General features: G+C 46.2%; 3 protein-coding genes across 10 annotated transcripts in view; 1 reads left to right on the forward strand and 2 right to left on the reverse strand.

Moving 5' to 3' along the window:
- The window catches only part of zfyve9a (zinc finger, FYVE domain containing 9a), a 33,986-nt gene extending 29,048 nt beyond the window's left edge, over window positions 1–4,938 (reverse strand). For 2 of the 6 annotated variants that reach the window (XM_029118870.2, XM_029118866.2), the window contains exon 1: window positions 3,357–3,805. The gene's annotated coding sequence lies outside the window, so the exon portion shown is untranslated. Of the gene's footprint in view, window positions 1–2,571; window positions 3,300–3,356; window positions 3,807–4,634 lie in introns of those variants that run through there. The other 4 variants (XM_029118869.2, XM_029118868.2, XM_029118871.2 and 1 more) reach the window with 4 other exon arrangements.
- Window positions 4,939–7,980: 3,042 nt separating this feature from the next.
- LOC105031233 (transcription factor BTF3 homolog 4) lies at window positions 7,981–10,994 on the reverse strand. Of its 2 annotated transcripts, XM_010905551.5 has the most exons (6): window positions 10,842–10,974; window positions 10,032–10,093; window positions 8,952–9,065; window positions 8,605–8,806; window positions 8,356–8,418; window positions 7,981–8,065 (listed from the first exon to the last, which is right to left on the reverse strand). In XM_010905551.5, exons 2-6 carry the CDS (start codon window positions 10,083–10,085, stop codon window positions 8,019–8,021), a joined length of 480 nt encoding a protein of 159 aa, XP_010903853.1. In that variant the 5' UTR covers window positions 10,086–10,093; window positions 10,842–10,974; the 3' UTR covers window positions 7,981–8,018. The 2 variants fall into 2 exon arrangements, with proteins under 2 accessions (XP_010903853.1, XP_010903854.1); XM_010905552.5 differs by lacking the exon at window positions 10,032–10,093 and having other exon boundaries at window positions 10,842–10,994.
- On the forward strand, window positions 9,299–14,848 carry txndc12 (thioredoxin domain containing 12 (endoplasmic reticulum)). Of its 2 annotated transcripts, XM_010905550.5 has the most exons (8): window positions 9,299–9,327; window positions 11,597–11,739; window positions 12,400–12,460; window positions 12,778–12,830; window positions 12,947–13,020; window positions 13,113–13,182; window positions 13,276–13,359; window positions 13,456–14,848. In XM_010905550.5, the coding sequence occupies exons 1-8, from the start codon at window positions 9,314–9,316 to the stop codon at window positions 13,530–13,532; spliced, it is 576 nt and encodes a 191-aa protein (XP_010903852.2). In that variant the 5' UTR covers window positions 9,299–9,313; the 3' UTR covers window positions 13,533–14,848. The 2 variants fall into 2 exon arrangements, with proteins under 2 accessions (XP_010903852.2, XP_034146761.1); XM_034290870.1 differs by lacking the exon at window positions 9,299–9,327 and having other exon boundaries at window positions 11,526–11,739.
- Window positions 14,849–15,621: the final 773 nt, after the last annotated feature.

Here is a 15,621-nt window from a genome sequence, read left to right on the forward strand (position 1 = left end):
CTTTTTTAAACCTAACTGTGACTGAACAATACCATGAGCTCTGAATCGTCCCATCCTTACAGGGCAAAATTTTTGGGCCACTTGAGAAACAACTTTAAATACATTTATCTGAGCATTAAGTGTTTATATATTGCCCACTACTGAAGTAAACACAAAGAGAATACAACAGAAGTAACAAAACTGTACTGTTTATAAAATAAGTCAATATTTTTGTGGCGATCCTTAGAATGCAAAACTGAAGCAATTGGCTTTGGTAAAATGTTGTGTCATTTGTTTTCAAATATTTCCGTGGTGAATTTGCCAAGCTTCTTGCAGGATTTGCCCTAACCGTTCTTTTGACATTGGCAGCTTTTTGTTTGGCCTTTTATTCTTATTCTTCAAATCGGGGCTCTGAGGTGGCCAATCCAAAACTGTGGCGTTCCATCAGCAGCCATTCAGAAGGTCGTACGGCCGCGGAACACAGCTGGAATCTTAGACCTTGGCGTCTCGTCACACCTCTGATCGCTAAATCACCTCATGCTGTGTTTTAATGACCACCCACAGCTACAGTCCAGCACCTAGCGTTGTCTTGTTCAGGCAATCGCTAACAGGGATGAGGCGCCAACTGCTCTCACGTCTGAACGCAACCAAAGGCCTTTATGTACCCAACACGTTAATTGTGTTTGCAGTCTTTGGTTTAGCTTTAAACAAATCTCTCAGAAGGCCTAGGACTTTTGCACAGGCCTGTATGTCCATCTGACCTGTGTCACAGGCAGATGTCATGTAAAGGTTAGCGGGCGACCACAACCGAGCCTTCCTGGCACTAAACATTTCATATGTGTGTTGGCCACTATGATTAAGTCCATGTCATTATGATACTAAAATGTAAGAATTCACAACGAATATGAGTCCGATTTAGAAGAATGACTTCAGGTACATAATAAACTTCCATTATGAGGATCCTCTTAAGCACTGACTACCTCTGTCTCCCTCCCTCTAAAGCCTCTGGGATTTAAACACAGAGGAGACTGTCAGACTGTCACAGAAAGTGTCTTTTAGTCTCCTTCATCTCAGACATCAACAGCTATTACCAGATTTCCCCTCTAGTCCTCTCTGCCTCTCTATTCAAACGCCAAGTGTGTTTGTAAATGACACCCTATTCCCTAAGCTCTTAACAACAGTCCTATTGGCCCTGCAAAGGAAATATGGTGTCATTTAGGACACACCCCCAGGGACAATCCCAGTAGAGCTGCCTGTTGGTCAGGACACACCCCCAGGAGAGCTGCCTGTTGGTCAGGACACACCCCCAGGAGAGCTGCCTGTTGGTCAGGAAACACCCCCAGGAGAGCTGCCTGTTGGTCAGGACACACCGCCAGGAGAGCTGCCTGTTGGTCAGGACACACCCCCAGGAGAGCTGCCTGTTGGTCAGGACACACCCCCAGGAGAGCTGCCTGTTGGTCAGGACACACCCCCAGGGACAACCCCAGTTGAGCTGCCTGTTGGTCTGGTGTCATAGGAGCAGAGTAATCCACATCTTACAAGTAACACATTCAAACACACCCACCCACACTTTCTACTGGCAACAGAGCTCCTTAACATCACCTCCTTCTGTACATTATGGCCCACGACTCCCAATGTAGTACACTTCCTATACATCTGCAGTGCACTTCCTATACATCTGTAGTGCACTTCCTATACATCTGTAGTGCACTTCCTATACATCTGTAGTACACTTCCTATACATCTGCAGTGCACTTCCTATACATCTGCAGTGCACTTCCTATACATCTGCAGTGCACTTCCTATACATCTGCAGTGCACTTCCTATACATCTGCAGTGCACTTCCTATACATCTGCAGTGCACTTCCTATACATCTGTAGTACACTTCCTATACATCTGCAGTGCACTTCCTATACATCTGCAGTGCACTTCCTATACATCTGCAGTGCACTTCCTATACATCTGTAGTGCACTTCCTATACATCTGTAGTACACTTCCTATACATCTGTAGTGCACTCCCTTTACATCTGTAGTGCACTTCCTATACATCTGTAGTGCACTCCCTTTACATCTGTAGTACACTTCCTATACATCTGTAGTACACTTCCTATACGTAAGAATCCAACTCATATGGAATCACTGTACCCAAGAAGCTCTAACAATATATACCTCCAGTTCCAGGACCATATCTACCCTCCATCCAAGAGATCTCACCAGTCCAGTTCAAGGTGAACATCTGCCAGTTTAATGACATTGTGAGACTGTCTGTGTGAATACAGGGCAGTTTCCATTATCAATACACAACAGCCACTCGCATGTAGCCTTGTTGGAGACTAATATCTGGGTCCGGATCTATCAAGCTTCTCAGTTATAATACCCAATTCTAGTTATAACTTGTTAGCCGGCGGTACGTCAGCTTTAATTCCCAATACTAGTTATAACCTGTTAGCCAGCTAAACTTAAGTTCCATCAAATTGGATCAGCAGCAAACAAAAAAGGTAGACCTCGGAGTCGGCAATGCCGCATTCATACTCAGCCGTCTGTCCACAATAGTAGGCCTATGTTGTTAAATGTGATAATCATATTCACCTGTTTTGTGGTAGTTTGTTGTTGGTGACGACAGTGTTGCTATGTGCCTCGGTTCTTGCCGCTGCGGTAGTAGCTAAAGCCTAAAGGTATCGCACAATCCGATTTGGGAGGCCGCGCATAAGTTACAATCCATCCAGAGAATAAACAAAGGTCGCAATAGCTTATAACGGATAATGTTGCAAAACAACGGCAACAGAGGGACACGGCGCACTAATGTTTACAAGTAGCTGTTTTGGACAATGGATCCGTTGTCGCTGATAAAACACCGGCGTAATATTGCGGGTAATAGCGCAGCAAGTCTAGGCTAGTAGCAGCGTTTCGCTGCACTGTTATTGCAATCACGGGCATGCATAGTAAAACACCAGTGTTGTTTATGGAGGCAAAAGGCCAGCCGTACACAATTTCTCTTCAAACAAGTTGACAGACAAAACTTGTTTTCCGCTGCGAGAAAACGACAAGCGATAAACTAACGGCAATACCGCCAGTTAGCTTGTTTGGCTAATGTTGTTTGTGTGAGCTACACAGCGTCGGAGCTACTGTGTACTGTATCAGTTACTAGAGCCCAGTTTAAAGTAGGGATACGCTACAAATGGCCAAATGCACCATCTTCAGATTGCTCCTGAAAGATTCCATACATAAGCGGAGCTCCAGAGTGCAATGAATAATCCACACAAATGCAGGGGTTCGGACCCAACACGATGGCCGTAGAGTGCCTGCGTCCACTACCAGACCTAAGATTACATGGAAAACAAATTGATGGCATTAGCCAGGCTACTTATACTCACTGGTGGAATCCCCATCTTCACGCGTAGTGCCACGAAATCATTCCGTTAGGATCCGTCATTCTCTCAGTCACAATCGGCTACTACAAAAATCGTCTGTGAAATGTTATTTTAGAAGTCTCCCCTGGTATGTGAAGAACACCAGGCACACTTCAGCTGTTGCCAGACTCGAACAGCAGAAGTCGGAAAGTAATAGTTGTGCGACAGCACTCAAGAATCCCTCCTCCTCCTACCCCAAGGTTTAACATGGGGAAAGGTTACAGAAGCTGCAGCAGCGAAGCGGCGACATCTTGGCTCAAACCGTCCAACCTGTGACTGCTGACAACGCGCTCCTCGGTTGAACCAAGATGGCATTTGTTTTATAACCTTGTGAGATGGCTTTTCCAGTCAACAGCACAGCAAGCCGTGCACAGTCACACAGTGCACTTTGATCTAGAGGAAATGCAGCTCAATGGTCAGGCAGGGTCGGTTACAACCCAAATGGCACCCCTTTCTCAGAGCCTGCACATTTTTGGGGGGGCTGAGAAAGATTTGATTAGGGGGCCCATTTTTTGGAAAAACACTTTTGGGCCCTCTTTGAAAGCGGGGATGTTTTTCAGGTTTAATCAGGTTAATTTCCTGCTATTCTGCACATTTTGCATTCGGGTACTGGGTTTTTTTTTTAAGTATGAAATTACTATTTTGCAATGGCTTCTACATGTTCCCCTCCTACTCTAAGTTACTCACTGCAAGCTCACTGAACTGAAGCTGTGTTTCCTAAAAAGTAATTGTAAAAGGCAATCTAGCAAAAAAGAAATCATAAAGATCAAGGGGTTGAAGTGTCATTCCTATATCCTCGAGCAGTGGTATTGAAATTTGGACCTTGAAACAAGTTCCACCTAATGTTTTCCTTGCAACCCTCTAAGCACACAGGGACTGATTTAGACCTAGGACAGCAGGTGTGTGCAATATAAGATGAGTTACAACAGAAAACCAGCAGACTCCAGCCCTCGTTGGGTAGGAAGGAAATACTTGACAATGTGCATCAGTAATTTACCCCCTGCACTCACATGCCACAGGACATGCCTGGTATACACAAACAACTCCCTGCTGCTAAGAATCCAACGAGAGTAACTGAAGTGGTCACACATCAGCAGGACAAACATTTGTAAGAAGACATATTTAGCAGTTCATGGAGATTCCTCTACCGTCTCTCTCAACTGTCTGCTTCCTCTTGTGAATTCCGTGAAGTCAATGTGACCTATCCATGTGAGTTCAACACTGTTGTCATCTCCCATCTACCTGGTTGTCTTAGAGACTTCCTCAAGGAGCACAACGTGCTGATTAGTTTGGTCCCAGATGATGGCTCACCACTCATATTATTCAATGTCTTCCGACGTCTGCCTTTGATTAGTTTCTTTCGACTCCTTTCCTCTTTGGATCTCCCCCTCCCCCAGTGAACCCCTACTCACAGGGCAGCCAATGCGCTTGATCTCATCTTTACTAAATGCTGTCTCTCAGCTTAACTTCCTGCTACCCCTCAAGGTCTCTGATCACTCCTGTCTCCTTGTCTCTGTGCCAACACTATTAGCCCACACTCAGTCCATGTGCCGCAGCAGTAATCAATCATCTCTCCCCCTCTATCCAATCATCTCTCCGATCTCCTAAATCCTTCCCCCATCTGTCTCCTGAGTCCGCCTCTTCCACCCCCCTAGTCTCATGTCCTTTCAAGTCCTACGCATCTCACTGTCCTCATCACGTGGTCTCTCCTGTCATTGCTATGCGGATGACACAACCATTTTTCTCCTTCACCCTAGTGACACCCAGGTGTCATCTCTGCATCCGATCCTCCACCCCCTCAGGGCTGGGTGTCTCAGGCTCTTCACACACTTGGCTTGCATCCTACTGGCCGCTCCCACCAGGCAGGGCCGGTGCCGGGAAACCCATGAAAAGAAATATGCTGGGGCCCCCTCACTTATCGATGGCATTGATATTATTACGGTCAGTGGGCCCCCCCTCCATTTATGGGCCACCAAGCATTTGCGACGGCCATGCTGGCATGCGACTGGGAGAGGATCACTGTATACCAAGAAACTTGGCTCCATAATATCTTCACATGATCTCTCCTATAATTGCTGGAGTTCCCTACCTGTCCTGTCAAACACCCTGCAACTTATTTGGACTGCTACAGCACACCTGATATTCAGATTTCTAAAGTTCTCGTCACCCATTATGCCACAATCTTCTAATTGAAGCTGGCATTCACCAAAAAACATGATCTCCACCCGACAGGCAGGCCACCCCTCAGAGTCTGGCCACCCCTCAGAGTCAGGCCACCCCTCAGAGTCAGGCCACCCCTCAGAGTCTGGCCACCCCTCAGAGTCTGGCCACCCCTCAGAGTCAGGCCACCCCTCAGAGTCTGGCCACCCCTCAGAGTCAGGCCACCCCTCAGAGTCAGGCCACCCCTCAGAGTCAGGCCACCCCTCAGAGTCAGGCCACCCCTCAGAGTCTGGCCACCCCTCAGAGTCTGGCCACCCCTCAGAGTCAGGCCACCCCTCAGAGTCTGGCCACCCCTCAGAGTCAGGCCACCCCTCAGAGTCTGGCCACCCCTCAGAGTCAGGCCACCCCTCAGAGTCTGGTTCCTCTCTAGGTTTTGACCATATTAGGATGTTTTTCAACTCTGGTTGTCGTTTGCTCTTTGGGGTTTCAGGCTGGGTGCCTGTAAAAACAGCAGATGTAAAAAGGGCTTTATAAAATACATTTGACTGACTAGAAGATCATGGTGCTAATGTTCAGGCCAAGCTAAAGCCTTACATCTAACCTCTAGTTCACCTGGTTTCTAACACCTTTACAGGGTAGCCCTCCCCACTTAGCCCTCTCCTGCCACCAGCGCTGGAACAATCTTGCCTTGAAAGCTAAAAAGGAATAATTTCCAAAAACAGTTTGAACTGTTTTTGTCGTCTTTCATCCAACTTTGCTGATAGCTGATTCTACTCAGTGGCGCAGTATTACTGGGTTGTATGGGTTAAAGAAACCCTGGCGCGTCTGCTAATGACTCTATTGTAAATATAGTGTTGATCCCATATCAGAGTAAGACTGGCTTAAAGTCAGTGTGGAAGTCCCCCCTAGAGGTCAACTGCCAGTCAATGTTTTGCCATGATGAGACTAGCAAAACTAAACCTAAATGCATGAATTAAATGTCTTAAGGACACAGGGCCCTGTAGCTGGGTCAGCCCTGTTACCCTTCAAAGATAAATATAATTGATCCTGTGAAACCTTGGTACATAAGATGCTTATGCTCACTGCCTTGGTGTGATATAGTGCATCATATAATGAATAGGGTTGAATTCTAAACAACCCTAACATTTACCAGACACGCACGCACATTGCCAGGCTTGGAATGAGCTTAAGCCCTTATTTTCTAAATATAAATTAAGCACTTTAAAGCAAGACCCTAGAAAAATGTCGCTTTCTATCCAGATGGATGAAGCTTACCGCTTCTGAACATCAGGGGAAATAAAAGACCAAACAGCATAAGCAAAACGTCCACAGTCCTGTTTAAGGAATAGGTCTCTGGTCTATAGTGTACTACAAAGGAAATACGGTTCTGGTCTAAAGTACTGTACAATATAGGGAATATGTCTCTGTTCTAGAGTAGTGTACGAAATAGGGAATAGGTCTCTGGTATAAATTACTGTACTAAATAAGGAATAGGTTGGCACTTCAGATGCAAAAGATTGAACGATTCCTAACGCATCTAATAACAACAAAACACGATTCATGAATCACATTTAATTTTTAATAAACAGCAAAATAAAAAATGTAATATGAATAGTGACGTCTGACAGCGCTGTGTTGGACCGCGTCAAACCTCCCATCGTAGGGGGCGAGTTAGGCCTTCACATACTGTCTGACTGCTGAAATGGTGACGTCCCAAATAGCCCCGGTGGGTCTGTGAAGTGCACCACTCACGACTACACCTCCATGGTCCCTGTTTAGAAGGGCTGCACTTTAAAGGAGACAAGGGGCCATTTAGGACATGCGTGCCATGGCCCCATTAGGCGATGTGGCCCTGAACGAGGCAGCCTGTTAAAATATCACAGACACGTATTAAAGGGTGGCTGTCAGTCGGTACACTAGGATGGGGTCCCACATGGCTCCCTTTTCCCCGCAGATAGGGCACTATGTCTTACAAAATCCCAAAGGACCCGGGTCAAGAGAAGTGCAGAACTTGGGCGAATTGGGGAGCCACCCGGGCGGAACCCACGGTTGAGTTCTGAGGTTAAAATACTGGACGATGTCATGGTTCCTGAAACAACAGATCCACCGTGGGGGGGGGGGGGGGGGGTCTTCGCCTCCACAAATCACACCTTGTTCCCTACGTAGCACCCCTTAAACCAGCCTCGCGGGCCTCGTGAGAAGAGAACCACGTAGAGGACACGGTGCTGTTTGGGCCGCGGCCCTGAAGTCTGAGGCCAATTCAGTAACGATGCGAAAGATTCCGACTGTTTCTATCTTACAGACACTGGTGTCTGTTCTACTTGATACATTTCTGTCCGAACATTCCGCAAATACTGAACAGGCCCGTTTGAGTCCACATGACGGGGGTGGGGGGGGTTTGGGGGGGGGGGTCGCCGGTTGGGTTCTTGGGGGGGGGGGGGGGGGGGGGTGTTGGAGGTGGATTCACTAGTTGGCTTCGTCCTTGGATGCCTCATCAAAGTTTTCTACGAGGTCTGTGGAGAGGAAACATTGTGTTACTTTGGGACAGCTGTAGTGGTAATTAAACAGACTGTAAGGAACTAGAAACCTGACTGAGAGAACCTTCCTTAAACAGTTAAACTGGCTAATTCAGCACTGTAATGTCACTGTTTGTCAGAGCAGTGATGATTATATTTAAACAGGCCGATACGTCGCTACTGGCACCGCCTCACACTGGAGAGGGTCAAGTCACCAAACCACCAAGTCACCGGAAACTGCCAAACAACAAAGCAAAAGTTCAGCCATTGTTTTTACAAAACCATACCTGGGACATCATCCTCCTCCTCCTCAATATCTTCTGGTTTACTGATTGCTTTGTTGTCCAGCACTGCCATCGGGAAGGAAGGAAACAACCGTCAAATGAGGTACGTTATCATACAACCTGACCCTGCAGTTTCTAACCGAGAGACACATTTCCTGGTCAGCTGATCTGAACCAGCCACACACACAACCAAACCTGTTGGCCTCTGTGCAGTCAGAGGTGTCGGTGTGTGTGTGTTTTCATTTCACCCACCTTGGCGTGGGAACTGTTCGGCCAACTTGCGGAGGCTGGTGAGACTGTCGGCCCCCAGTTGACTCAGGATACCAGGAAGCATCTCAGTCAGCTGTTTGTTCTCAGCGTGGCCCGTGATGGCAAACGTGTTGGCAGAGAGGGACGCCTGCACCTTGGGGTTGTTGAAGTGGATCACTGAGCCGTCGTCCTTTATCATGTTCACCTGGAGAGGAAGACGCGTGGGAAAGCCATTCGGTCAATGGGGCGCGTAGCATTATTCAGTAGGTGACTAAACAGAGGTCAAAACTTCTAATCAAGCCATCATGTGACTTTTGTTAAACACCCCAAACATAGGGACAATTCCTTACTTCCTCAATTCCAGCAATGTTATTCACTGACAGTTTCTTCAAGGAACTCTGCAGTTTCTTGTCGTCAGCTGTGGCTGTTCTGTGGACCACCTTCTTCTTCCTGCGAGCGGTTCCCTGGCAACAACAACAGGTGGTTGTGACATCACACAGGGAAATGCGGTTCCCTGGCAACAACAACATGTGGTTGTGAAATTACACAGGGAAATGCGGTTCCCTGGCAACAAAAGCAACATGTGGTTGTGACATCACACAGGGAAATGGTACAAAAGGGCCTTAGAGCAGAGAGAATCAGTGCAGTAATGAAGGGGAATGGAGAGGTCTGATGCAGAGCCCACAACACAGAATTAGACTCATAGGACTGGATGTTTTGTTTTAAGTAGGTAAAAAGGTGAGGTAAGGAACCAGACTTAAAATCATAAAAACGCCCAGGACTTTTGAGGAACCCCTCACACTAACAGGTTAGTAATCTCCTGATTGCAGAGGGTGCCACCTGGTGGTGGACAGGGGAGATAGCCCCATCAGAAAACCCAATGAGCAGTAATGGAGACAAAGCCCTTTGGGCCCCCTAGTCTGGCCTGTTTGAATAGGCCAAAGCATCTGCCCATAAAAGGCCTGCTGAGCTCAGGGGAAAACGCACTGGCAGCTGCTCTTTGACATCTAACTCTTTAGGTCAGGCAGTAGGGCGGAGGTCTGTTTGAATGGAAGGCTACTACATGAACTCTTGTTGCTTACTCTTTGGGGTTTCAGGCAGGTATAGGTACAAGCACTGTGACAACTGCTGATATAAAAAGGGCTTTATAAAACAAATGTGATTGACTGACTAAAGTGCCCTGACATTCAAATTCTAAAACAAAAAAGAGTATTTTCTACAACTTGTTAATGACAAGTCAAGTAACGTATTTTTTTTTAACATCTAAATCACTTCCTCAATTAGCAATGACCCCGATGCAGCCAGGCAGTGAGGACATTAAAACGACCTATTTGCCTACAGCCCTGACTGATTGACCAGACATCACAAACCTAGTTATAGAGGGACTAGTCTCAGCGGTCCTGGTAGTCAAGAGTACAGGGATCAGTTACCTTTCCACCTATTCGGACCTGGGCCTGGAGTTTGGCGAGTTTCTCTTGATTCATGGCTTTATCTATAACAGATGAAGTCAATGGAAGAGTTGTTAGTCAGCTGAGGCCCATGTAATCTACTGAAATAATATCATCTATTTTGGAGACTGATTCTACCACCTCAAAACAAGTTTATCCTGTCTGAAACAGCGCTTTGAGTTGACCTAACTGCAATCTAAGTGAGTTACGTTAAGCTGACAGGTGAGGTAGCCATTTAGATTCTAACCAGTAATTAACCCAGATAAAATAGCTACCTAGAGCTTTTTACAATCAAAGTTGGGACCACGCGAATCCTTAGGTGCTCCATTCCCTATTACTCACTCTAAAATGGCCTTACATATGTGATATAAGTACAAGCCAGCACAGACTGTTAGTGACCCCCCGAAGCATGCCATCAACAAAGCTACCTAGCCAACATTGCTAATTAGCTACTAGCTCACAAGCAAATATTGGTCACAACAGCCATAACCTATCTTGCAAGCTAGTCAACGGCTAGTCATGTAGCTAGTATACAAATGTTCCCTTTGTTAAATATATTCCTTGAAGGAAAAACACCTTAGCTTTTTCGTACCGAGCTACGCTACTAGCTGGTTAGCTAACTAACTAGCTTCCTGGTGGCTACTACATGAGCTAAGCTAGCTAAGGAAGCTAAAGTTGGCTAACTGGCATGGTAAATAAAACAATAGTACGCTCAACGAAAGAAACTGTTAATGTTTTAAGGCACTTGTCTGTCATACTGTCCATAGTTGTTGCGGATAAATGATAATTTACCTGTGTAAAGACAGCGTCGGTAAATGGATCGACAACAGCACCACTTGTATCCACATAGGTTGACAGCAGCACATATACTGGAAACGCAGCAGTGGGAAGCACGCGGTTAGTTATGATGGCGAATCCAAAATGACTTTTCTCACCGCTAGAAGGCAGTTTCTTTGGCGTGACGTTTTAGTGTTTTTTATAACCGACTAAGTAATCATTCTATTTTATGTAACATCTACACATTGTATAGACACAGCATCATTGCAATGAAAGATTATAAGGTTAATTTAGCCAAGAGACCGAGGGGGGAGGGGACTAATGAAACACGAATTGTCTTGCAACTCAGTTATTTGTAGATCAGTAAGTCAAATGTTACATTTTGCTTATTATGTATTGTTTTAATGCTTTTAAATGTATATATATAAATGTCAGTCAGTCAGTAACAATTTGCCTATGATACATTTGTGTGTGGATTTCTCTTGTTGAGATCCACACACAATTGTTTTAAATCAACAATCCGTAGAAATCCAACGATATGTGCACTTTATGTGTTATGTTTTATAAGGTTTGAAACATAGGGAAGGAAGTAGGGCTCATCTGTGTTGCCCGTACCAATATAACAATTTCTCCCGTTAAAGTATTCTAGTCAAGTCAATGTCTTGAAACGCAGAATGTGAAGTGGGAACCTCCGTTCTGGGAACAGTCACTTTTTGGATGTTCGTTTTTTTTCCGGTCCTACTGAACATCACGTCCGGTGTTTTTTTCAGAGCGGTGCACTCGTTTTTTGGAAGAACGGCCGACCCAGACACCAAGATGCGGTCCCCTCTCTTGAATATTGCTTTTCTTTCCTCGTATATTCTGCTTTCTGTGACTCATATTCAGAAGGTTTCAGCTGAAGGGAATTCAAGAGGTAAGCGAGTCAAGCCTTGTTTGGATGAGCACTGAAATGTAGTATGTCAACGTTAGCATAGCAACGACAAATCATTGTTGCAACACCGTCAGATCGAGGTAACGCGAATCTAGCTGGCTATAATATAACACAGCGGCAGTCCTCTCACCTCTTAAAAAAATATACATCAAAAGAAAGACACGAACTCAGTACGCAGGTACCAGTTGCCCCATGTAAACTGAAACGCAACCTAATATCTCAGTGGTTCTTGACGCGGCCACTTAAATTGGAAACCTCTGAATACAGAATTAATTTGAATAAGAACAATGGGAGACCCATCTTAAGATCTCCCCAGAAGGTACTTTACACGAATTACAAAGAATATTTGCTTTGTGAAATCATCAATTTACATGGAGCAATATACATTTGGGGAACCCAGAGACTAGCTACATGAAGTCTCACACTGTGATATGATTCTCCTAAGAGACTCAAACATTTATTCTATCGGAATCTTGCCCGATAGTGAGGGACCACCTGGACTTAGTCCACTGGTAACCTTTTTTTTCTTTTTATGTGAAATGCTTTCTGTTTGATACCATTTCATGATTTCCCCACTGCTCTTCTGGTAGTATAATAAATCAGTTCAACCTGGACTCTATGTGCTGTGACTCTTCCCCTCAGGGTTTGGGGAAAACATCCACTGGAGGAGTCTGGATGATGGCAAGAAGGAAGCTGAGGCCAGGTTAGATCATACAAGTCCGCTATCCTGTTGGATCCATCATGCTTCATTAGTGATCTGTAGTTTAACACTGTTTAGAAAGTCCTGCAGTTTATCACTGTTGTTTAGAAGGTCCTGCAGTTTAACACTGTTGTTTAGAAGGTCCTGTTGTTTAACGCTGTTGTTTAGAAGGTCCTGCAGTTTAACGCTGTTGTTTAGAAGGTCCTGCAGTTTAACGCTGTTGTTTAGAAGGTCCTGCAGTTTAACGCTGTTGTTTAGAAGGTCCTGCAGTTTAACGCTGTTGTTTAGAAGGTCCTGCAGTTTAACGCTGTCTGTTTCAGTGGACTGCCATTGATGGTCATCATCCACAAGACTTGGTGTGGTGCATGCAAAGGTAACTTTCCTGTCATAGCTTCCCAGTTCCTCTGTAGCTGTTTACGCTGTCACAATATGAGGAGGAAGTTTCAAGCCCTCGTCATCATGGTGTTCAATCTGTTATCCTTCTTCCAGCTCTGAAGCCCAAGTTTTCTGAGTCCAAGGAGATTTCTGAACTGGCCCATAACTTCGTAATGGTCAACCTGGAGGTGAGGACGATGAATGGGCTTTTTACCAAGTGCCTCAACTTAACCTCTGTAGATGCCTCTGTAATCATGCTGACCTCCCTTAATGTACTCAGGATGAGGAGGAACCTAAAGATGAGACCTACAGCCCTGATGGTGGATACATCCCCAGAATACTCTTCCTAGGTAAGACCGAAATAAAACCAAACAGTCCGGTTCCTTAGTTCTCAACCCGCCCCGACAATTCCAGCGTTGTCTTTTTTCTCCTTTTCCCATCAGACCCGAGTGGAAAAGTCCACCCGGAGATCACTAACAGAAATGGAAACCCCAACTACAAGTATTTCTACAGCAACGCAGACCAAGGTAAGACTCCATGGGATGTAGGGAACTAGACCTGGATAGGATGCCATTTGGGAAGCGAGCTCACACTGCTTGGTTCTGTCCCGTCTCCCTCCACAGTCGTGTCTGTGATGAAGGAGGCCCAGGAGAAGCTGACCGGGGACGCTTTCAGGACTCACATTGAAGATGAGCTGTGAGGAAGAGGAGGGAGGGGCTGGATGGTTCTATCCACTACCCTCATGCCTGAAGTGTCCACTGGTTCACACCACTTCTCTACACCCAGAGCTTTTAAATACATATGGAGGAGTGAGCAAGTGCACACTTCAGGGAGAAGGGTAAGGATTTGGAACATATTCAAGGGCTATCTTTCTGTCAGTGCCCCCAGTGGCAGCCTACCACCGCTCCCCAACTCCCGGCCCTGGAGGGGTTCTGTCCACTGTTCCTCGTTCCCCAACTCCCGACCCTGGAGGGGTTCTGTCCACTGTTCCTCGTTCCCCAACTCCTGGCCCTGGAGGGGTTCTGTCCACTGTTCCTCGTTCCCCAACTCCCGACCCTGGAGGGGTTCTGTCCACTGTTCCTCGTTCCCCAACTCCTGGCCCTGGAGGGGTTCTGTCCACTGTTCCTCGTTCCCCAACTCCCGACCCTGGAGGGGTTCTGTCCACTGTTCCTCGTTCCCCAACTCCTGGCCCTGGAGGGGTTCTGTCCACTGTTCCTCGTTCCCCAACTCCCGACCCTGGAGGGGTTCTGTCCACTGTTCCTCGTTCCCCAACTCCCGACCCTGGAGGGGTTCTGTCCACTGTTCCTCGTTCCCCAACTCCTGGCCCTGGAGGGGTTCTGTCCACTGTTCCTCGTTCCCCAACTCCCGACCCTGGAGGGGTTCTGTCCACTGTTCCTCGTTCCCCAACTCCTGGCCCTGGAGGGGTTCTGTCCACTGTTCCTCGTTCCCCAACTCCCGACCCTGGAGGAGTTCTGTCCACTGTTCCTCGTTCCCCAACTCCTGGCCCTGGAGGGGTTCTGTCCACTGTTCCTCGTTCCCCAACTCCCGACCCTGGAGGGGTTCTGTCCACTGTTCCTCGTTCCCCAACTCCCGACCCTGGAGGGGTTCTGTCACCTGTCCATAAACTTACTACTAATAGTTAGACTTTTTGTTCTGTTACCTCATAACCTGTCAGTTCGTATTATGTTCTGTTTGTGTGGGTGTGTGTTGGGAGAAGTGTGAATCGGTCCAATTAACAGGATCTCGGGCCAGTCTGAGAAATAGGGTCAGGATTTTGGGAAGCAAGCTGATTCCAGATCTGCACCTGAGACTGTGACCCCTCACTGTGGCCTGACTGAACATGTCTTGGTGTTGACCAAAGCAAACACTCCATTTGACACATTATCGCTGCTCCCAACCGTCACCCCAACCATGCAACCTGTTTCTCATTGTTATTATGGACGTTGCCGACTTTCGGTGTTACCTGTGATGTCCACCATTCCCAGTTTAATTGTACTTGAATAAAGGCCATGTAGACTATATTGGTGGTTAAATAAAACATCTTGGTCCATGACAGAGCACCACCAGTGAGTTGTAGTGTAGACTCACCTAAAACTGATCCAGGATCAGTATTTTCCCCACTGATGTTTAGGAGTCTGGGGAACGATGCATCAGAGAAGACATCTACGTTCATGTGCTTCCAACACCACTACGGATAATTATTATTATCAATCTGGCCATTTAAACAGGTGGCATTGTGCCTTTATCAGCCTGCTTTTCTGGACGGGAGGGTTCCTGTCAAATCAGTATATTAAGAAATGTAATTCTGTTGGCATGTTCTGTGGTATTTTAATTGTCAAAATGTCTGTATTTCTAAAAATGATTTTACACTGATGTGTTTTGCCACTTGTGGAGAACATCAACAGGCTTGTTGTTTTTGTGCCACACTGTGTTCTGTGAAGAGGGATTGGTAAACCCAGGAATGGGTTGCAGTGCTGTGGTTTGTTTGTTTTTGCTCAGCCAAGTGTCACACTAAAGTTTGTTGTATGGAATGATCAATTGTTGTGCTCTCAACCAGGCATTAAACCCCAATGGGTCAAAAGGTTACTCTAGACAAGAGAGCCTGCTGACCTGGTCAAATTAAAAACTTGGGAGTGGTTTACTGCTTGTCTACATCCTAATAAGACTCTGTTCCAACACACGTTTTATCTGAAGTTGCACCATGTGTTTTACAGACGCTTTCATCCAAATCAACTGAGCCATGTGCACTGACTGCTATTCAGTTTTTAAAAAAAAATGTATTTCAATTC

This window comes from Esox lucius, chromosome 3 (assembly GCF_011004845.1).
Source record: "Esox lucius isolate fEsoLuc1 chromosome 3, fEsoLuc1.pri, whole genome shotgun sequence".
In the NCBI taxonomy this organism is placed as follows: Eukaryota; Metazoa; Chordata; class Actinopteri; order Esociformes; family Esocidae; genus Esox; species Esox lucius.